This window comes from Rhea pennata, chromosome 9 (assembly GCF_028389875.1).
Source record: "Rhea pennata isolate bPtePen1 chromosome 9, bPtePen1.pri, whole genome shotgun sequence".
NCBI lineage: Eukaryota > Metazoa > Chordata > Aves > Rheiformes > Rheidae > Rhea > Rhea pennata.
This window is the reverse complement of record NC_084671.1, coordinates 19040613-19064299: the sequence shown is the minus strand read 5'-3', so window position 1 is coordinate 19064299 and position 23687 is coordinate 19040613. Positions and strand designations below refer to the sequence as shown.

Here is a 23687-nt window from a genome sequence, read left to right as displayed (position 1 = left end):
AATACATTTATTCAAACGCTCACATTCATACAGTTCTCCATTCTTCATCATATTTTTGTTATAGTGATCTTCAGGGAAAGACGTATTTGTGTAAAGCTTTTTAAAATACATTGTGAGTTTTTTCTTTCTGGGTCAATATATAAAGGAGCAAATTATTATTATTATTATTATTAAGCACTTCTTTATACTTTGCTTAGCAAGATGCCTGGTAAGTTCATCAATTGTATGGCATGCTATTCTGCAATGGAAAAGTGTGCATGCAGGTAGAGTAGGGGGTGATAAGAATATCCAGGAGTTTCACGCAGGATTTGTCCCACAGTGACATAGCACTTTCAGAGGTTTGAGGAACAACTTGCATGCATTTTCAGTTTTGTATTTAGCAAGTTAAGACTTGGGGACAAGTTGAAGATAAAATAGCAAATGCACATTAAGTTTACTTTCTGTATGCTAATGTGGATTTGAAAAATCCTCCTAATTGGTCATCAAATCTCCTTTGATAAATACTCGTGTTAATATTGCCACCTACCAGTGTTTGAGCCACTAGTTATCTCTGGCAGTATTTTCCAAGAGTTTAAGCTCTTAGCAAGTAAAGGAAAAAAAAAATCCTGTGTACATGTTCTAATATTCTCACAAAATCATACGCTTGTTGGTGAGTACTCTACAAATTAAAATCCTCTTGTAATTGAATCAGAAAGTAACAGATCTTTGCAAACTGGACTTTCCCTGACTGTTTAACGTAAACAGGCCCTACGTGTTCAGAATACAGCTGCAATTGAAGTCCAAAAATGAACATAAATGTATGATGCTTGCTTCTTGTTTTCCATATTCATATTGCTAATTTAAATGAGATCCTGAGATTAATACTGAAGAAATGCAGAATATTACAAAGGCTGTTGTGTTATCTTTAAAGCTAATTTGTTTATCCCTAATACTGTACCCAAGCTCAGAAAGCAGTCTTTGTCCCCTGGAGTCCCCCAGGATATAGGCGGCTGTGTTTGTGTGCAACCACAACCTTTTAATCTTTTCTTTGCTCTGTGCCTTTGAATGTGAATTCTGAACAATTGCTGGAATAGTTTGTTCTTCTTTTCCTCTCTTGCAGTGCCAGGGCAGAGAACCTTCAGCCTTGCTCTATACTATTTCTGCTCAGAGTAGTTTACTTGCTGTTTCTCTCAGGCTGAAATGCCACGTGTATTTTACTACTTAATTGCTTGCTGTCAACTAAAAATGGGCATTTTATGTACATCTGGTATGGGTCACCATGTGTTGGATAGCAATACTAATAGCAAATTCAAAAGCATATTTTGCCAGGACTAACTTCTGAGGACATACAAAAAGTTTTAACAATCTGGAGTTTACTGTATAAAGTGAAAAATGTGAAATTCTGAGGAAATATGTACTTGACTTTTTTTTGCTTGTTTAGATTTTTTTATTGGGTGGGGAGGAGGTTGGGATGTTTTTTGTTTTGCTTTTTGTTTTTCAACAATTACTGTAAACTGTAATTGTCCTAAACCATTGGAATTAGAAACATTCAACTCCCTGTTAGCCTCTGTGTTAGCATATTTTGGATTGTGTGAATTTTGCCCAGATTTGAGAACAAAATAACAGTTGCTTTTTTTATTGTGTCTTGTAGATTTTGGTGGAGCAACACACAATGTGCAGCGACCCTATGGTTTTTTGCTTTCGCCTGAACAGCTTTCAGAAGAGGAAATGAGAAGGCAAAGGCTTCGTAGGTTTGAGAGACGATGAAACTGGCAGGGTTGATGTAAATTGCAAAGTGCTGTTCAGAATTAACAAAATATTTGTAGGTTTATTCATTTGTAATCTTTCTTTCCAATTTTTATACTGCTAGTTGCGAAACTGCAAAATATGCAGAGGATTTGGGAAGTTGAGGTTCTCAACTGGAACTTGCATCAGGCGCATGAGGTGGGAGGAATCAAACTGATCTTTAGCATTTCTCAGTCTTGATGCACGTTAAATATGGAAGAAGACTGATAAATGGACTGATGCTTTTACACACACTCGTTCACTCATGCACGCGTGTGCGTGCTCACTCACGCTCGCTCTCTCTTGTGTAGCTGCAAGAATTCCTTGGCTTTTTGGCTGCTTACATTCTCAGTCAATAGGTTTTTCTTTATCTATGACAAAAAAAGCCATTATATTTGTGGTTTTTAATAATTTTAAAGTATGTAAATTTCAGACTTTTCTGTGTTTATACATGATGACTGAGTGTTTTGAGATTGGCATGTAAAATGTCATTTTAAAAAAATTGCATTGATAGCAGCCTATAGGCTTAAGCTTTCTGGCAAAGTCTTATAAGCTGTGTAAAAAATACAGATGCAGCTATTGTTATCCTAATAAGTTATTTAATATAATCTTGAGTGTTGTTGTGTTCCTTAAATCCTGTTGTTTCTGTCTGGAGGTTTTGTGTGATAAAGTTGAGTTTTGGCTAAAATTGTCTAAGGCCAGTCTTAATGATTGTTGCAAATACAAATTTTTTTTTTCAGTTATAGAATTAAAGTAACTTGTTCTTAGGACTTTTACGGAAAGGGAGATGGGTATGCCATGTAAAGAATATATTTATTTAGTAATTTATACTTTTTTAAAAGCATCTATCCCTTTCTTAAAAGGCTATGTATTCTGTAGCTATGAAATTGTATCATCTACGTGTTGTTTGTGCAGCTTCAGAAATTTTACTATTTCTGTATATATGTTTCATCTGAGGTCCAGTAGGAGCTGTGAGAGCAGATATCTTGTCTAAATATGAGGTACCTTGAATTCTCCATTTCCTGGAAAGCATTTCTGTATGTTCCCAACTTGAGAGTAGTTGATCAGGAGACCAAAAGCTCAGTTGTCACTTTGGGCTGACCCTCCACTCGCCGCCTGTCGAGCGATGGCTGTCCTGCTCGTGGCACCGGTACCAGCTGGGCTTAGTTCAGGATGCTCTCAGGCTACCTTTCAGTTTTTGAGCTTAAATGAAAGTACAAAACCAAAATTCATGAACACATCTACCCATATAGTAGCATTAACTAATAAACTGAGTATTTTTTGTTCCAGTATCATTTTGAAAAGCTGTTCTTTGTTCAAAGGTTTTTTTGTTTGTTTGTTTTTTTGCAATGGGAGAATTTCTTCTGAGATTGGGGACACTCACTCCTCCTGTAACTGTTTTCAGTCCCGAAGAGGTGTGATTGCACAAGAAAAAATTGATCATCTTTAGACATAGAGCTGCTGGAATCTCTTCAGCACTGATTTAGTTGGATGTTAGGATGACCAATTTAATGATTTCTTCTCAGGGTCGTGTGATCACTGATAGGTGCTTTATAAAGACTTGAAACCTGTACCTCTCTATAGAGCTAATAGTTTGAATGTAAAATCATAGAGCTATATCTTTTCAGACAGAAAAAATCGTGCAAGTAAATTGTTGAGTATATTGTTTAAATAATGTACATCTTCTGGTTTTCATTAATGTGTATAAGGGAACCTTTTGGTGCTGAAAAATGCAAGGGCCATTCTCTTTTCAGTGCCGTTACCACTTTAACTGTTTTCTTACCCTTCTGGTTGATTTTGTGGCCAGAAGCAGCACAATAGGATTATGCCAGGTATGTGGCTTTCAAGGTCCTGAGAGCCAAAAGACAGGATATAAGGTGACTTTGATTGCACTTATGAAGGGAGCGTGCGAACACTGCCAGTATTATACACAGTATTTTCTGGCAGATTCTAAGGCACTTAGTACTTACAGACTGGTGATGTTTGTTGTCTTCTCCCTTGGTTGTTTTCCAATGTATGCAGTAGCCATAGAATAAAACAGCAGACATTCATATCTTCTAGTAGGCCAATTTTCCTAATTTCTTGCAACTTCTGAAATTGTGTATAAAAAAACTGCATAGGTTTTGAATGTTTTGCTCAATGTGTAATGATCACGTAAATGAGGAAGGAATAGCATTGGTGCCTCAAAGTAATCTTAGTGCTCTGATGGAAAATTTCAATGCGACTTACTGTGTCTGTTGAACTCTATCTTAAATAATTAAAACCATTGGATTAGTCAGTAATCAACTGAAAAAAAAAGAGAATTAAGTGAAACCAAGGACATGATTGCAATTTTAAATCCACTTGCATATTTTCGTAAAGTAAGGTTAGAAATATTGACCACGTACGAACCCACACAAAAAGTTCCTCATATTAGTAAAAAGGAGAGAGCTCCTTAATAGGTTATATCTTATATGGAGGGTCTGTTTTGGTTCCCCTCTTTATTCTTATTTTGTCAAGCACTTGCCATTAAGTATAAAATTTGTCCGTAATATAGCTGTTTAGGTGTTTTTACTTTTTTCTTATATGAAATGAAAATAAACCTTTTTTTAACATTTCAAGTTGTCTGGTTTTAATTACAGTAATTAATAAAGCATGCATTTTAAATTACAGTGCTATCCACAATATTATCAGAAATGAAGGCTTGTAACACTGTGGGGGCACATAACTTATGCTGGGCCTAACTTTGCTGCTTTTGAGTTTAGTGGAAGTTCTGTGACTGAATTATTGGAAAGAAGTTCTGATATTTATAGTATTTTGGAAGCTTATTAACAGAATGATTCTTTAGTAGGCTTTTACCTTTGCAACACCCCCTCCCCCCCCCCCCCCGGGGATCAATTCAGGTTTCAGAGCCCTGATGATGGTAGATGCAAGTCACACATGAATTTCTAACACATGCTCTGTTCCATTTTATCTCTTCAGGGACAAAAATTCAGGGCTGTTTTCATAAATTAATATTTCACACTGAATATTCTCTGTCTCTATTTAGTGGCTGACTTACTCTATGTAAAATAAGGATTCCTCAAGGGCGGGGGAGGGGGGAAAAGTCCTGTATAGTTCTGTGTAAAATATTTTTATATCAGAAATTTGATTACTTTTTCTTGGAAGCTGTGATATCTTGTGAACATTTAGTACTTCCTCTGAACTTTGTGATCAGGTGCCATGTAAGAAATTCCACATCCCTATTTAACCCTAATCAGTGAAGTTGTTAACAGCCTTGAGGGTTGAGTGACCTAACATTTTACTGCTAATGTATATGGGTTTCTTCCAATACGGAAGGAAAATGTGGTGAAAGAGCAGTGTTTAATTTTTTAAATTCTTTCCTGTCCTCTGTTTTGTCTGTAAGCACAGATAAATTATATATTCATAGGTATGTATTTTTTTTTCCTGGCCATGCTGTTGCTCCTCGGGGGAAAAATACCCTGAAAAAATACGGAGAAGATGGTGATCATATGTGTTGCGTACAACAGCAGGACAGATTGTGCCAGATGAGTGTGTGTGAGAATAATGTTCTCAGTACAGGCTGTAAACCAGATCAGAATCTCACCTGCTGTCCGTAAACCTTGACTGGTATCCTGGTGCCGAGGAGAAGCGTTTAGAGGGAAAGCGTGTTGATTCTCTTGTATCGGCTTCCTCTGGAGAGAATTCATTCTGCCTGAAACTTTGTTTTCCATGGCTACCTTTCAACAGGGTTTGCTCATTGGTGAAAATTAGAAAAAAGAAATTTTTATTGTCTTTTTAAAGTTTGATTTGGTGACACCTTGTTTATTTTTCACGTGTACCTTCAAATTCGTCCACGAGTTCTAGTGGTGTAAAGGGCGTAATAGGAGATAGTGAGGAGACTGGCTGTGTTAGAAAACTTTTGCGCTTGGTTTTTATTATCTTTTCTTTGCAGCTGAAAGAGAGAAATTTAAGCTCTCATTAGGTATCATTTCTCATACCTTGTGTGCGGGAAAGGAAAAAGAGCCTAAGCACTGGCTTGTTATAATGATACATTGCAGTGATCCTGGGATGATGATGTGTCTATAGAGAAAAGAAAATTCTTATTAAAACAGATATTGCTAGGAGATGGTTTTGATTAGGCTGAATAAAGCCCAAGATTTGATAGTTTTTATGCTATAAAAGGAGAGAATAGAGCTGACAGAGGCAAAGTCTTTGCATCAGCAGTCTTCATGGCAGATGGCTTAGTTTTATTTTATATAATTAAGGAGCTTGAATTGGAGATGATAGAGCAAAGCTGCAAGAGCACAGTTAGTCCAGTATAGTTATCCTGACCAAATGAAAATAAAAATTGCCTCTTCTCTTATGTATTAATTACACGATTGGAAATACCTGCAGAACAAAATAACTTTCATGTTATCCATTGCTATTTTTACTTATACACTCAGAATGTATAGGTATCATATACTGTTAAATATCAATATATTGACTTTTCAAGAATAGAAAACTGTTGAACCTTTAAGCCTCTTGCTTACGTCTGGGCTGCGTCTGAAGATCGTGTAGCAAGTCTGAATGAAACTTGAATGAAGAACTTGGAAAATAGGGTAAGTACAACTGTTTGCCTTCTCTGTTTTTGTGATGTGACTGTGAATGGGTGTTGCGGTTTGTTTTATTACTTCTGATTCTATGATTAGTGATTTGTAACTTTATTTTAATACTCCAAGCGGTAAAGTGTGAACCACACTTGAACCAAAAGCAGTTGGCTGGCTCCTGATACTAGTGCTCGTGCGCTGTGGCTCCCGAAAGGAGTGCGAGTGGGCAGCAGTGAAGAACAGAGTAACTTTAAGGTTTCGTTGTATGGGGCTAATTGTTCCCTACAGTAAAACTGCCGTAGTTGTATTAACAATGTCCAACACACTTATGAAGAAGGCCAAAGCCTGTTGAAGTCAGGCTTTCTTTTTTTTTTTTTTTTTTTTTTTTTTTTTTTTTTTTGGTGCCATGAAAATTCGTTGCCCGTTTAAGAAGGTGAGGAGTATTTCTGTGACATCCAAGTACCTGCTGTGGGATCCAAGTACCTGCTGTGGGAGATACTCTGCTAGCCATACTTTTACTGTGACAGCAGAGTAAATCAGCACATAAAAGCAGAGTACCTTGTCAGTGAACAAGTGATTGTTGCCCTGAGGGTGCACTAATGTATTCACCTTTGATTATTTAAGCATTTTCTGCTTTATTTTAATTAAAAAATAGAAAAAATCCAAATGATAATTTCTCTTACTTGTTATGAGATTTCAGAGGGTAAACAAATACTGTCTGTCTTCAGCTTTTACTTGTAGAGATGGTTCTAAAGGAAAATTAATCTTTTGAGCATCTAAATCTTGTAGTATTTACTCATATCTGGCTACTTTTTCAGCAGCTAAGAAATTGGAGAGAGACAATTTGCCATACAAATTTAAATAGCTTGGGTGTTTTTTCTTCCCACTTATATGCATGCTTAGAGTAAAGAAATTGCATTAACTCCCATTAGCAAAAAAAAAAAAAAAAAAAAAAGATGTTTATAGATATGAGAGCAGTGGGAAGTTCATCTGTTGCCCATTGACAGGAAGAAATTGGCCTAATTTGCAGCAAAACAAATATAAGCAAAGGATTTTTAAACCATGCAGATAATGAACCCTTGAAATAGGTTAAGGATGTTCTGGAATTTCCTCTGTTCATCTTTCAAGACCAGTTCAGACAACCGGCTGTCACGGGCTGTTGAACGTTTACTGTTTCCTTGCTCTTGCCTTGCTGGGGAGGGTTGCGTTCAGTTCTTCACTGAATTTCTTAGCTCTTTACAGGGGTCGTTTAAGAGCTATTGGTACATAGCTGTGAATCCAGCAACTTTTGTACTATTTTCTTTTCTTTCCAAATTAAGGAATGTCCCTTAAACCTCTACACTACAAATGAATATGAAATGATATTTTTGACTATTTTTCCTTTAATTGTATTTTAAACTAAGCGTACGTGTACTGTTCTGTATCTGAGGATGCTCTTGTGTATTCTGTTGGCTACAGAATCAGGTCAATGATGTTTTTAAGGAGCCAGATTCAACCACTATTAAACGATGTAACTCAGCTGGTGTCTGCAAGAGTTTATTTGCATCAGTATGAAATGTAATTCAGCAACTTCTGATAAAAGTTTGAAATAATTGGTGTGTGCAAGGGTCGAAATTCCCCGTTCATTCTGTCCAGTGTTTAAAAAACAAAACAACAAAAATGTATTCATGTCAGGCCGTGTTTCTGGAAAACTTCTGTTGTTCAAAACAGCACTTAAGTATATGCTTATGTAAACACACATGCTTTCCTGCACCGGGGCCAGGGATATTACGGCCACGTGTATATTACAACATGTCTATTGGAGGAATCAACACAACAGCTGCTTTTTGGAGCTGAGTCTTTTTTTCTGTATTAAGAACACATTATTTGTACCTTTTTCCAGCGCTACGTGTATCTGCGGATCTGAGATACAAATGGAGCTGTTAGCATATAAAAGTATATTTTTAAACTGGATTGTGTAATTGAAACCAGTATGGCAGAGGATAGATGATCATTGATATATTTCATCTCAAACATGCTGTAATGATAAAACTCTTTTTCAGGCAGAGTATGTAAAAGTTTCACTTTCTGCACTGCAAAAATGAAATTTTTTGAACTGAAATTTCATTTTCAGTTTCTGCACTTCATCACCTGGACGGGCACATTATATCTGCAGAGATATACTCCTTTTATGGTCAGAAGTTACATAATATTAGTACCAATTATTGTGTATAGTTCATATATTTGAAAGTTTTTATCAGAGAAATTGTGGTCAGAAAGTTTTATCCTCTCAGAGTCGAGGCAGATCAGCCCAGACCTTGGCTCCCCGTCACAACTTGCCTTTGTGCACTCCTTTTCGGTGCAGACAGCTGTTTCCCCCTTACTACTTCAACCGACTGGTCTCCTTACTGGACTTGAGTCTTTCTTCTTTCTTGCTCAGTCAGTTCGAGAGGGCATGTAAAGCAGGGAAGCAGAAGCCCTCGTTCGCCGAGCTCAGCTGAAAGCTAGGTAAGGATCGCTTCGGGCAGCCGTGGGGCGCCGGGCGTCGCTCTGCAGCGTGGTGCCGCTTACGCTGGGCAGCCTGGAACAGCACGTGGGAAATTGCCCATATAGAGGTCGCTTGTTCCCTGAATTTGGGGCTTGGCGATACTTCGAGAATGGATCAGGGTCGATGCGGTTACATGCCGCACTAGAGATCTTGTGCAGTCACTGTAGACTGGCGACCCTTACCTGTATGTCGAGTGAGGAAGGCATGGTGTCAGACCAAACTGTGTTTCAGCTATAACGCTGTGTTCAAAAACTTCAGGAGAATTTTCTTCAAGCAAACAAACTAAAGCTGGGGTTGATGGATGAGGCATGCCTGTTAACTTGCACCTCTTTCCCCGCCATCCTCCCAAATGTGCCTTAAACACAGGCAGAAATTGTATGGACTACAGAGGTCTCGCACTGTCTGACCGCTTGGTGCGTTTTTGTGTTTATCTGGCGGTTACGAAGGAGCCGCAGTAGAAAGAGTCGCTCTGGTTGCGCGTTTGCCTTGGAGCGCGGTTCTGTTTAAGTTTGTTGCGTGCGATAACGCCGTTCTCGGAACGAGCCCTTGAGCGGTTTTCTGACCCGAGACCGTTCCTCTGTCACCGCGTCCGCTCTGCCGGGGAGGCCGACGGAGCTTCGTCTCCCCGGCCGCCCCGCGGCCAGCGCTGCTGCTCGCCGGCCTTGTCCCGGCCTCGGGTCCTCGCACCTCGCTGGCACTTGCGCACATCCGCAGTTCAACAACAGGACCCTACCTGAGCGCGTACCTGTTCGGTGTGGCGCTGTGTTTTGTTTTCCCTGCTTTGGGACTTCACTTCCGAATCCTTTCCCAAGTAGAAAAGGCCGCTACAGGCGTGTTCGGTACTGAAATAAAACAGCACACGGGAACCCTGTTGCCTGTTCCCTGTGCTGTTTCTCATTGGATTTTTGCTTGTGGCACGCCGTTCCTTTCTGTGCGTTTTGACGACGTAGCTGCTCCTTTTCAAAGGAATAAAACGAAGCGCCCCGGAGCCCCCCCCACCCCCCAGCTTGCGTGGCCAGAGCTCCCGCGGCCGCCGTTGGGCCTCCCGCGGCCGCCGCGCTGCCTCCGCGGGGGCTGCGTCCGGGCCTGCTCGCGGGGCCCCAGCGAAACCCCTCTCCTCTTTGGAGGTCAAGCGTCTTTCCTGGTACCCCCTTCTGGTATCTGCTGTTAGCGTGTGAATTCCGGACTTTAAATAGAGAAATTTTAGTTTAAACAAATGAATTTGAAGAATATAATTTTTTAGAGCACAGCAGCATTGTGATAGGAGGAGTGACAGGTACGTATTCTTAGTTTTGCTTTAGTCTCTCCCTTTTCTTTCTATACCCCCGTAGATGAAAGTCAGTTCAAATGGCATTTTCTTTGCTAGGCCTGGACAGTTTTTTTTTTTCCCCTTTTCTTATGAAGAATTGCAAATGAAGCAAAAACGGCCGCATTTTTAGCAGCAGGTTATGCAGCATTTTCCTTTCGCTATTATCCCCCAGAAATCCCGATGGGGAGAGATGCGAAGGAGGGAGAATATAACACCTGCCCTGAGGGTCTGCCGCGAGTCAGAGGCAGGCGTCCTCTCTGCGTCGTGGGCACGCAGCTGCCGTCGTTTGCCAGCGTGGTCGGAAGGACGCTTTCCTCACTGTCCATCCTAGCTTCCGAAGTTAATTCCAGGGTAGTTCGTCCAGAGCTGTTTTAACGTCAGTGACCTCAGAATGAAGCTGGTGCATTTTTTTTATGTTGCTGTTAATAATCTGCCTGCCGCATAGGATAAAATTCATTTCTCTACCAGGCTTGCACAAGATCTAGAGCTCTTGAATGCAACAGTACAGGTTACCTGGACTATAAGAACTAACCCAAAGCCATCGCCTTTAGGAGTATTTTAACACTTATAAGCAGTTCAACTATTATTTCTTACACATAATTTCATAATTAGGTCCCATATGAATAATTTACCTAATTATTTTCTGCTTACAGTCACTGGACAAGTGATTACAGAATTAAAGCACATATTGCTTTATAATTTGGTCTATATCTTATTTGCTTTATAATATTAAGCAATTTACAACTACAACTTCTTTTTGAATTAGTGTAATGGTTTTGACAGATTTAGCTGAAGCATTAAACAGGAACTTACATAGCTATTACATATTCTAAGCTATCAACAGTAGTCTAAAGATATCTCCTATATAGTATGTTTTTATGAACCATAGTAAACCATTCCTGGAACCAGGAAGTGTTCTACATCCTATTTAAAAGCGAATGTAGGATGATACGGTCCGAAGAAGTGGCTTTAGATTATTAGGTCTCTGTTGGTTTTTTTTGTTTGTTTGTTTTTTTATGTGTATTTTAAGATTCTTCTGTGCACTTGTTAAATGAATAGAAATTCAACTCCAAAATCCTGTTGTATTCAATCTTGTCTTTAATTTGTCTTACTGAGACAAAGCTTTTAGGGACACAATCTATACGGATTTCATTATTATTTACCTAAGTGCCTATAATGCAGTTCTAAGAGCCTCAGCATTGCTGTCTTAGGCACTGTAAATATTTTCAGAAGAGCAACTGCCCTTATCTAAGGAGGTCCCGTAGCCTCAACCTGAGAAGAGACTGCAAATGATAACAGAGAAGCTGGTGAGCGTTGTTAGGAAAATGTCATTTCTGAAACCTTAATGAGGAATTCCCAAAATCCATGAGGAAACAGGGATGCCACCTGAAGAAAACGGAGCATCCAACTTCTATTGAATATAAGCTGAAGTCAACTGTGTTTCAGAAAATACCAGCTGTGGCCTTTTTGGAAATATATTTTGCACAGCTTGAGGAGTAGGTAGCTAAGGCATGGTGCTCCCCTTCATGTGCTGCTTTCTTCTCACAGGGATATGCTCTGCACCCTGGAGAGTTGAGATCTTTTTACTTGTCCATGACCAGAAAGCCTCTTGTGCATGAGGGATGCCGTCTGGGGCAGGACAGGATTAAATTCTTCCACGCAGAGATAAATCCACCTCAAAAATGATGGGACGTGGCAGATAGGAAGGAAAGAGCACACTGGGATGACTGCTGAGCAGCAAGTGGACTGATGCGCCTGTAGGTGTGGGCAGCTGCTGGAGACAGGCGGGGACCTAGATGTGCCCCAAGGACACACTGGGCTCTTCATTACTGTAAAGACTCTTGACTGTTTCCCGGCTGGGAGGGCAGGAGAGTTGACCACCACCTTAGCGCAGCAGATCACATGGCTTAGTTGGTTTTGTCAGGAAGAAGTGATGCAGGCTGATGTGTTTGCACATGAATTGGAGTTACCCTCTGCCCGTCCCTTTTTCCTCCAGCTGAGACTGCAATATATTTCTTTCTTGCTTTTTGAGTCTCTGGATCTAGCTCTCGAATTGATTGGCCTGTTGTACTCATGATATCTTTATGGGAAGTTTTCCTTGAATTAGGACTTTTAGATGTGGTTCTTGGTCTGCTTGAAAATCGCTTTGCTAGGAGACCTCCTTTTGAGAACACAAAAATGCCGGAAAAAACATTTCATTCCATTCTAGTAAAATAGCCCCCTTTTAAGGGGTAAAAAGAGCATTTGTGGCCCTTCTGCACACAATGAATACTCCACCCGCAATCAATGTGTTTTCCAGTAGTTTCACTGTGATTCAAATGCACATATACTATTTTTGTTCTTTTATAGCTGAATGAACTGTGTACAGATGTGTTCAACTTTTTCAAAAAGTAGTGATTTAGCTTATAAACCTTTTAACAATAAACACTTTCAATACTAAAAAGTAAATCCGGAGCCATGATTCCATAAGGCGCTAAAAGGTGGAGGCCCACCTTTCTTTGTGCTATATTTACAGATTAACATGAATGAACAACATTTATTTGCTTTGGGGTTAGGCGATTGTTCAACAACTTCTTTTATGGATCATGCAGATGAATTCACCCATTTTATCACCATGCTACTATTTCTTTCTTATTTAACACTAGCAACTGCTTTGGATTGCAGCTTAACAATTTAGTTTAACAACTGCTCTGAAAAATTAATTGCAAATATAAATATAGCTTTTTAAGGCCTGATTATCTCTGTTAATTTTATTTTTTTACACAACAATCTCTGCTCCTGAGCAGTTCTGTAACTCTTTTTTGTTGTTTATGAAAGCTCAATTAACAGCTCTTTCCCAGTTTGGTTCTGTACTGCAGTGGTGAAACAGACTTTGATCCTCATTTTTTTTTTATTATTTTGTGCAAACATGTGTTCCCAATAAAATTACATTTTTCCCCATCCCACAGAAACAGTGGGCAAGATTCATGGGAAATTGAGCTACAGTGCTTTAAGACTTTTATCTCCACTTTAGTGAGGCTTTTTACACTGTCTCCCGTAACACCCCGATAGACAAGCTGATGAAGTAGCTAGACAGACACAGGCAAGCTGAGGCTAGATAAATGGACAGTGAAGTGGATTGAAAACTGGCTGAACTGCCTAGCTCAGGGGGTTGTGATCAGGAGCAGAAAGTGCAGCTGGAGGTCAGTCACCAGTGATGCCCCCCAGGTGTTGATATGAGGACCAATACTATTTAACCTCTTCATTAATGACCTGGATGATGGGACCAAATGCACCCTCAGCATGTTCGCAGATGATGTAAAACTGGGAGGAGTCACTGATGCACCAGTTGTGCTGCTATTCTGAGAGACATCGATAGGCTGCAGAAATGGGCAGAGAGGAACCTCATGAAGCTGAACAAGGGGAAGCACAAAGTTCTGCTCCTGGGGAGGAATAAACCTATGCAGCACCAGCACATGCTGGGGGATGACCATTTGGAAAGCAGCGCCACAGAGAAGGACCTGGGATTTCTGATGGATGCCAAGTTGAACGTGAGCCAGCAATGTGCCCTTTGGCAAGGAAGGCTGACAGTATTTTGGGCTGCATTAGGAAGAGCATCGCAAGCTGGTCGAGGAGATGACCCTTGCCCTCTCTGCTCAGTGCTGGTAAGGCTGCATCTGGAGTATTGGGTCCATTGCTGGGCTCTCCAGCACAAGAGAGATGTGGAGCTACTGGAATGAGTCCAGTGAAGGGCCACACGTGATTAAAAGCCTGGAGCATCTCTCATACGAGGAAAGGCTGAGAGAGTTGGGACTATTTAGCCTGGAGAAGATAAGGCTCGGTGGTGGGAACTTTATCAATGTTTATAAATGCCTGATAAGAGGGAGTAAAGACGAGTGAGCCAAGTCTCCTCAGGGGCACCAAGTGGCAGGACGATAGACAATGGGCACAAATTGAAAATCAGGAATCTCCGTCTGAGCATAAGAAAACACTTTTCATTGTGAGGCTAGTTGAACACTGGAGCAGGTTGTTGTGGAATCTTCAGCCATGGAGACATTCAAAACCTGACTGGACACAGTCCCGCTCATGGTCTTGCTGTAGCTGTCCTTCTTTGAGCAGGCAGGTTGGACCAGATGATCTTCAGGTCCTCTTCCAGAGGTGCTTACCAACCCCAGCCATTCTGTGAGGGCATTGTATGCTTGTAGACCTTTATCTATGCCTCTTTTAGAGAGTAGTTATTTATAATATGCCATATAAAAACACCTATTTCTCCTGTTCTAAATGCTCTGTGCAGCAGGAAATCTGCTGTCTTGCATAATCATATACGTTTTCCTTGGTATTCTAGAACAACTTAATTCATGCCTCCAAACTCTGCCTGTATATTACAGTAGCAAACTCCAGTGTGACTGAGTTTCATTTTTGGGGGGTCTCAAGTTGTTTACTCCAGATTTTACAATCTGTAGATATCTGTACGTGGGTGGATAAAATTCAATAGATGCACCTTTCAGTCCTATACATCAATATAAAACAAAAGCGACAGAACTGTAGACTTTCAAATATATTCCAATATCAAATAATGTTTACAACTTTAGCACGCTCTTCTTCCCTATGCAAGTCTCATTCAAGCTGCTCAATTTTCTGTCTGTTAGCCGTGCTTCAGGCACACCTGACATCTACTGATTTTTTTCCTCTGCTCTTGTCCTTCTTTGAGAGTGCCTGACAGAGGTGCTGATGCAAACTGCAATTCAGGCATCACTGTTATTAGCCAGAAACTGTATTCATTAGCAAAAAACTGACACGTTCCCCGCTGGCCCTGGCATTCAATGAATGGTGCAGATCTGAAGTCTTCCAGGCAACTTCCAGGTGACATAAGGGACTGTCCACCTCCCTGATCACCGGATCCAGTATGCTATAAAGAACAAAATAAGAACTCGATAACTGCATGTGAAAAACAAGTAAACGATGTTAACAAGTGTTTTGGGGCTTTAATTGCTTCTAATTATGCTATTTTTGGTGACTGCAGATTGAAGTGAACTTCCTTTGCTGGAGAAAAACTTCAGTAGTTCTTTAATAATAAATAATCTTAATATCTATTTTAAAAAGATTAACATTATTGAGATTAAATTAAGTCTAGAATCAGTTCACATGAGTAATCCAGGCGGATACTAAATTATGTTGTTATCTAAACTTGCTTCAGATGTGACTGGAGGACAGCATTAAAAAGACCAGGACTTCAATTCCTCAAAATGCAACTTTGCTCATGAAAATCCTATTGTTTAATTGGAGCAAGCAAAGCAAGTAAAGTATTTTTAAAATTAAGAGTCATGTGTAACTGAGGGCAATGACTTCAGGATATACAGCTACAGATGAGCTCTGTAACTTGGAACTGATCCTTTTTTTTTTTTTGTGGATTTTATTTTGTAATGTTTGCTATATGTTTAAGTTTACTTTTCAGAGCTAAAATCTGCGAACCTTTGAAACAACAAAGCTAAATGAAAGAAACTTCTATATATATACTCATGTGCACAGACTCTTACCATCAAAAAAGAATATCCTATCCAAAGACTCCTCCAGTTCGGTGGGCAGGGAGGAATTGACTGATCTTGGCTATGAACTGCTACAGCTTGTGCTGGGGCCTCACATACAGCACATCTGCTTATATATGGTTGTATTTCTTCTTCAGAGAGTGGCATCATTGGTAACGGAGCAGCACTTGACAACCAGTAAGACTTATCATTACGACTGGCGTAGTAACAAACTTGGTTGATATTACAGTAAGCAAAGGGCATGGTACTAAAAATAGGAAGACAAGATCCTGCCAGACCTGAAAATAATAACAAATGACGAAAATTATTCCACTTTTTTCCAGGTAAGTTCAAATCAGTATTTTGACCAATATTGTCACAAAACTGTATGGCTTACTGGGTGCCACATAATTAACAAATCTTAAATCGCTCACCATCTTATTTACCAAAATGACTAGTAATATTGTAAACAGAATTTTTATTATTATTGTTATGTTTACTAATCAGTATCTTCCTTTGACCAATAACATTTCAGGATGTCACAATCCAGTATTTAAACATGATGTAGTTTGTCACTATGGGAAACAGTTGCAGTAACAAATTTCTTAACTGTGACAACACTGAAAAATAAATTAGGCAAGAGGTGGCAGCTGGTTAAAAAGGAGATTAGCTATTTACAAACTCACTAGAAGCAGTGAGAAACCAAATGCCAACATTGATAAAGCAGATAATTCTTCTAAAGCATGACAAGCTGTTGCTACCAATGAGTGAAGATGAAATCTCAGCAGCCGTTCTGTTGCCTTTCAGGTTGTTGCCTTCCTTGTTTCACAGACTCTCAAACTGAAGTAAAAGGACTGAGAAATTTCACAGAGCCTATCCTGCAAAATTCTCATCAGCTAGACATTAGCAGAAATAAGGAGTGAGTAGTGCATACTTCAGATTCAAGTTCTTCTCCCAGAATTGATTTAGAATAGTTTCATGATGACCTTTTAGTTAACATAATAATTGCTGAAAATACATTCTGCCTTGAACTTCGTGTTTGATGTATTATTTCTGTAATTCCCCAAAACCTTACTGTCTGCTGTAAAGACCTACAACACTTCTATACAAAAGACAGTTGTGCTTATCACATCTAATATTCCATTCCAGGAATAAGAAAGCATCTACAGTAGCCTGGTAAGGAAAAGGCCTGCAAAAAAGAACACCTTTTGGTCATAGGGAACAAGGATTTTATTTTACTTGGCTCTTATTTTCACTGTTGTTATAAGGAACTGTGTTACCAACTCTGGCTATCCTGGGGAATGCCAAAAACATTATAGTGAAAATATTTCAAGTAATGTTACAATTATTTCAGTAATTAAATATCTATTGAAATACAGTGTCTAAACATGTGTGCTTGATTGGTTTTCTGGTTAATAATGTATGTTGAGATTTTTCTTGAGCTGGGGCATTTTTATGTGTAATCATTCACAAGTATCACTGCCAGTGCTTGAGTTGAGGGGGGAAAATAAGCAATGTTTCAACTACTTAATTCAACTAAACTTTTCAAGTGTTTAGTAACACTAGTGTTGCTAAAAACATCTATTACTTTTACTAAGTAATTTAAACACTACTTTTTTTCATTCAGCTTATTCGCTCTCTGACTCCCTGATCTTTACCCCTAAGGGACTTCTCTGCCTCTTGCATAAAAACATGACAAAAATTTAAAGAAATTTCTTTTCTGCTAATTGCAGCCACACAGTTTTTAAGGCTGCAGGTCAGGCCACTTATTTAGACAGCTAACTTTAGTCACGACTGGTACAAATGGCCTAAGGCACCAAAATGGACCGGTCTTTGGGGAGAACTTTGTCTGTGTTGTCCAAAAAAATATTAGCTTCTGACTAACAAAAGCATGTGATTCTGTTGTACATGTAATACCTAATTTCACTTTTAAAGTTTATTTACAGTATCCAACTATAATCACCTAACTTAGCTAGCCATTTTTTCCAAGTTGACAGGAGATACTCAAAGCAGCCAAATGAGATTCCTGATCGAGAAAAATATTTCCAGTGAGTTCAAAGGCAGCCTAAAACAACTAGACAAGATGGGTGAAGCAAACTACTCATCTCTAATGTCTATTCAAAATTATTTAGATGTAGAAATATTTTTTTCATTCAAATATACCAGCAGAAAGCCATTTTGAAATTGGTCATGTAACAGGGCAACATAACCAAGTTGATTATAATCAGCATAATAGGAGATCTTGGAAATTAGTGTAGAGTCTGCAGAAAATAAGTAATTGACGATGATTCTTAAAAGCTTGCTCCATTGGACTTACCTTTTACTGTATATAGAGCACATTACATTAGATCTTAACTGGAGAGTGACTACCATCTAATGCAATACATACCAAGATCTTGATTATGAGCTTTCTCTTGTCCTTCCAGGTACAACAGACTATAGCCAGTCCATAATTTTGGCATCCCCTGCAGACAGAGTGGTTCTCTGTCTGACTGACTGTGAAGAACAAGCAAGAATCCACTTGCAGATCTAATGTGAGGGCCTGGTGGTCCTGGGATACCGGTCTGGCCAGGTGGACCTTATACATAGGAGAAAAGGTAAAACAAATTTGCTTGCATGAACACTTAACTAGTGGAAGCTTTTATCTTTTACTCTACTTCTGTGTTCAGTAATGGGTTCCTGACCAAATACAACACAACTTCACATGGCCAATAAAGGTAGCAGAAGACTCAAATTATACTCATTATTAGAAAGAATTGAAGTAAATTGCCGCTTAATGCTTTGACAGTTGGCTTGCCTCTTGGACTGAAAGACAGTCTAGTCTTGCCTCTGTCCTGTGCTGCATGAATCTTTGCTCACGAAGAAATGAACTTAGGTGGGCAATAATTTTATGGACTTGCTCACTAGAATGATGTTGCTGTCTGGACTGGATTTGAATCCTTGAAGTAACAGGGGTAACAGCACTGACTGTTACTTCAGGGATTCAAACCCAGTCCATGCCCTTTCTCCACAAATGTATTAAATGAATAATTTATTAAACAGCAGTCACAGCTGAAATACAATGTTAATTACTCAGTTACTCCATTAGCCATGACTTAGAAATGCTTATCTATTGATATATGGTGTCTAAACATGTATGCTTATTTGTTTTTCTGGTTAATAATGTATGTTGAGATTTGTCTTGAGCTGGGGCCTTTTTATGTGTTATCATTCACAAGTATCACTACTAGTGCTTGAGTTGAGGGGGGAAAATAAGTGGTATGGTATCTCAGACCAGAGAGTGAACTGGGGTGAATGGACGGAGCAGAGAGAAAACATGGTCTGTATATCATCATCTCACACATCTTCCCTCAGTGTCACGTGACTGGGTTACTGCATGAATAACACTGATGGGTAAACAAACTCCCATCTCCCTGGTCTTGTAGGCTTCCTTCTCCTGCTAAACTTTGGTTTAGCTATACGCAAATACAGTACCCTTGTTGGTCTATTCTACTGCTTTTGTTTGAGCTTGCTGAGGGCAGCACCTCTAAGTTCCTTGAAGGTTTTCACTCCTACCCAAAAGCATCAGTAAGTTTATCTCCAAAATGAAGAAATCGCAGTATCTGCTTTTCCCCTCCCATGGTGGTAAACAGGTGGGAAAAAACAGCCATTCTTACCTTGTGGCCCAATGTATCCTTGTTCTCCTATAATCCCTTGGTCACCTGGAGGTCCAGGTGGCCCAGGTAAGCCATCTTGACCTGGCAGGCCACATGACCCTTCTTCACCTTTTCTTCCTAGGTAAATATAAAGTACGCACTTTTACTTCATATGGCTGTATTTAACGGTTAAACATTGTCCAAACATACACAGTATGCAGTGGGCCAGTTAGCAGAACTGAGACGACCAAGAAATGACACTTAAGGAATAGAAAGGTATAGAACTGTTTTCTGTTGGGAATTTGCTTTATAGCTTATTCTTTTGTTGTGACTGCAGTGGTAGTTCAGAGGCAAGAGTATGACAACAGAGCAACTGCTGGTAAGATTCTTATGTCCTCTGCAAGAAACTTGTGCAATTTAAATTTGAAATCAAACCATCAAACCTCTGACAAGTATCATGCAATCCTCTTGCAGAGCTGCCATCAGTATCTATACTCATGCAATGAGTTATAACTGATCCTATGGCAAGCCTTCATCTTTTAGGGCCCAATTTAGCAAAGTCTTTAAACATGTACTGACCTTCCTGTGAAGCGATGCATGTAATAGCTCTTTACAGAAGAGAGGGACTACTGAACTGGATTACATCCAATGGGGAAGGGCAAAGAAGTCTTAGGCTTTCGATGTCCTCATGTTTTTATATCTCTATGTATTCATGTATGTGTACACATACATAAGTACATATATACATATATATGTGTGTGTTTGTGTCTCTCTCTCTCTCTATTATATATATATATATATTTATACACTAGTAGATAATGCTAATGAGGTGTGTGGCCATGTCAATAATATGTGTGTCTTGTATACAGGCCATAGATGGTAATGGTCCTGTCCAGTGGCTACATTTAAAAATACCTGAATTGAATATCAAGTTTCACTTGTCAGATATTAATGCATTTGGCAGTGATTTCCCTTTATTGGTGAAGAAAATTTTCAGCTGAACATGTTTCTTGCACCTGAGTTGGTTCTCATAAATGGTGCATGCTTTATTCCTTGTAAACTATGCTAATTGTTTAGCCTTCAGACTTGAGTATTTTTTGAAAAGTTGTCTCAAAACATGGAAGATTTCCCATTATTAATTTTTAAGTTAATTAAGAAAATCTAAAACAGTCAAAACACTAACAGCTTTTCAATGTCTGTTCATAGTTATTTTGCCAAATTTCAAGTATATGGAAGTTTCAGTAATAAACTTCAGTTTTGCCAGTAAAATCTCTAGTTGTCTTATCTGTCTGTGTAGCTTTCCCAGCAGGGACAAGATTAGATTCTGCTGTGCTAATGAAAGAAAAAGCATCATTAAGTGATTCTTCTGTCAAACCAGCGTGAGTATGTGTCACTGTACTGCCAGGTTTTACAGAAACTATTTAAGGATGCATACTGGGGAAACACACCATTTCAATGCTAGAGACAACTTTTATTTGGCTTAATTTTAATTGATTTGTCAACTAAAACTAAACAGTTCACTGAAAACTGCCTTGTGTTCACTTCCATGAGAGCTATGAACCTTGCAGGGATTCTCCCGGGAGAATATGATAGGCTTTCTCTCTGGAGACACTGGATGTCCAGTGCAGCCAACACAACAAACCTAAGTTTCCCGAATAATAAATGTCTGAAGGTGCAGGAGGGATTCCACTATCTAAACTGAAAATACTATTGCTACATTTCTGTGAAGACAGACGTTCTGTTGGAATTATCAGTACCTGCAGCACCCGTTGTTTTTTTTGTTGTTGTTGTCTTTTTATACCTATCAGAAGAATGTTTCAGTTGTCAGCAGCTTCTTTTTAAGATCTCTTTGGCCAGTTTTCTTTTGCTATAATCCTTTCCTCCTTGCTTTAAGAGAAAGTGCTATCGTATACGCCTCTCTTGACTTCTGTGGCCTTTCAGGATTTATGTTAGCATAGCTTTTTGAAATATTATTGCTAAATTTTAAAGCATGTGGGTTTTTAATGTCCTCCAAATATATCCCGCTTGGGCCAAACCACCAGTTAGTACCAAATCATACAGAAGGTTTGAGGCATTGCATTTTCTGCTGGTAAAAAAGAAATAACATTGCTGGTAAAAAGAAATAACATTTGATGAGTTTTGTCTCAACCATACATGATGCTTTTGCCTTCCTTTACCTAGGAAAAGGGAATGTAGTGCATGCAGCCCCATGTAGCCTGGTTCAGCCACACTGTGATTAATCATCCTCAGCATTAACCAGTCCACTGTATGTTTCTAGAGAGTGTTAATAAATGCTTAAGAAGAAGAGACAGGATAAAACATGGGGAAGGGACACTGACACACCAACCCTTTTCCCAACCTTGTGTGAATGGCTAAAATAGACATCCAAGCTTTCAAAACATCAGCTTACCCTGGGGTCCAGAGTGACCTATTGGCCCTGGTAATCCTATAGAACCATCATCTCCTCTTTGCCCTGGTTCTCCAGGAGGCCCTGGGATTGCAGGGCATGAGTCGTCTATTTTTCCTGGTTCACCAGGGTCACCTGAGATGTGTAATAGGAAACAAATTGGACAAAAAAATTGAGTAATAACTTCCATGAGAAAAAACAACATAATTGTTAGTTTGGGTATTCAAGTGTATATTTTAAGTGAAGTATTTTAAAAATGAATGATTGGATCTCACTGTTATTAATTTCACTCTCAGTCTTTAAGAACAGCATTTAACAGGATGGTAAGCATGCGTCATAAGCATATGCTAGCTGACATTTTTCAAATGTTTAGTGTGTACTGTCTCTATTCTGTGTTAATGTGCCCAAAACTGATTAAAGTTAAAGCCTAAAGTCTACCCAACTTCAGCCTCAACACTTTAGCATGTGTTAATGTTTATCGTACTTCACCTACACTGAGGCTAAATCTTGAAAACCCCCAAAGAGCAGAGCTAGCAGCTCTATCCTACAATGCTCACTTAAAAAAAAAAAAAAAAAGGTAAACAAAAAAACCCCACCAAAAAAAATCAGGTCAGCTTACTCACACTAAGAGTTAGGTGTCTGTCTGTACTAATTCTGTATTGGATTCAAGCTTTGGATAGGTGTTTGGCTAGCTAGTGTCTGCTGTGACAAGTGAAAACAAAATAGAGTGATAAATAACTTGGAACAAAAGTATTTTACACGTCTCTGGACAGAATTATAAGTAAGTGACATATTAATGTGAGCCTTCTCATACAGTACCATTATGATATTGCTCTGCTTGGAAGTGCAGCTATTTATGTGAAAAATCTATTAGAACTGCATTGTTGTGGCAGCACGCTATTCCTGGCAGCCTAGCTAAGTGGACCTTCTAATTAGAATGGAGTGTATCTAAACAGAAGGAAGCCCAGATGAAAACAATAATCAATAAACATCAACTTACCTATAAAACCTGAGAGATTTGAAAAACAGAAAGCAGATTACAACCATTGTGGTGCAGGCAGGAACAAGTTTCAGGCATGTAAATTAGAATAAAGAATGGAATGAGAACTAAAATCACTTGCATGAGGTGGCATCAAATAATAATAATAAATCCCCCCAGTTCAGAATTTTTTTCCCAACTCATGAGAAATCAATTTATATTTTTTCTGAGGTTGTTTAAATTTTCTGTATCTAAGTAAATGTTAGTAAGAATATTTTATATATTAATACAAAGATCACAGTTATAGTTGAGTAACGAACAGCAACAGGTTCAGAAGTACCTGAAGGACCTTTAGGACCAGGTCTCCCTTGAAAACCCTGGTCCCCAGGTTGTCCAGTAGCACCAGGTGGACCATGTGGGCCAGGGATTCCCATAGGACCTGGATAGAAAACAGCCATGCAATGACATGTGATTGCATTTCAAGATGAACACACAAACAGGACAGACTGGCTGCTTGAGTAACACAAAATACTTGGGGCAGTTCAACTCTGTCTGACAGCAAGACAATGAGAGAAAAGACATTTTCTCTTCTCTGCTTTTGAACTTGATTAAAATGTACAGCTTTTCCTTTTGTAGAAAATGGAAAGGATCTGTATAGATGCATCTTCTCTACTATCCATGGAAGAAGCATAGAATTTAGATCCCTGCTTTCAAACTACGGAATCTGTTGAAAGCCTGCAGCCATTTATATGGTGGATGTGAGACTCTGCATTAGGTCATGCGCATCTGCAGGTTCCATGGTTTCTGAAAATCCCTGCAGACAGAGCCATGCAGGTTCAAAAGTTCACTGCTTCAGAATCTCAGGTTGATGGGGGTATCTTCCAACAAGTTGTTGGAAACAGTACGTGTGAATTTGGCCCTTCTCCCCCAGCTCTAACTTATCAGTAGCTGCAAGGGCAGAACTATGCCAGTCTAGCCCTCCTTTCCACCT

The 23687-nt window shown here is 39.2% G+C and overlaps 2 protein-coding genes across 8 annotated transcripts in view; one reads left to right on the top strand and one right to left on the bottom strand.

Annotated features, from left to right (window-relative positions):
- Window positions 1-4306, top strand: part of RHBDD1 (rhomboid domain containing 1) — a 46578-nt gene extending 42272 nt beyond the window's left edge. For all 3 annotated transcript variants that reach the window (XM_062583121.1, XM_062583122.1, XM_062583123.1), the window contains one exon: window positions 1631-4306. In XM_062583121.1, coding sequence (XP_062439105.1) covers window positions 1631-1746 — 116 coding nt within the window. In that variant the 3' untranslated portion in view covers window positions 1747-4306. The remainder of the gene's footprint in view (window positions 1-1630) is intronic.
- Window positions 4307-11246: 6940 nt separating this feature from the next.
- Window positions 11247-23687, bottom strand: part of COL4A4 (collagen type IV alpha 4 chain) — a 76654-nt gene continuing 64213 nt past the window's right edge. For all 5 annotated transcript variants that reach the window (XM_062582207.1, XM_062582205.1, XM_062582209.1 and 2 more), the window contains 7 exons: window positions 23037-23135; window positions 22718-22726; window positions 21721-21852; window positions 19332-19448; window positions 18065-18253; window positions 15688-15974; window positions 11247-15059 (listed from right to left, as the gene is read on the bottom strand). In XM_062582207.1, coding sequence (XP_062438191.1) covers window positions 14796-15059; window positions 15688-15974; window positions 18065-18253; window positions 19332-19448; window positions 21721-21852; window positions 22718-22726; window positions 23037-23135 — 1097 coding nt within the window. In that variant the 3' untranslated portion in view covers window positions 11247-14795. The remainder of the gene's footprint in view (window positions 15060-15687; window positions 15975-18064; window positions 18254-19331; window positions 19449-21720; window positions 21853-22717; window positions 22727-23036; window positions 23136-23687) is intronic.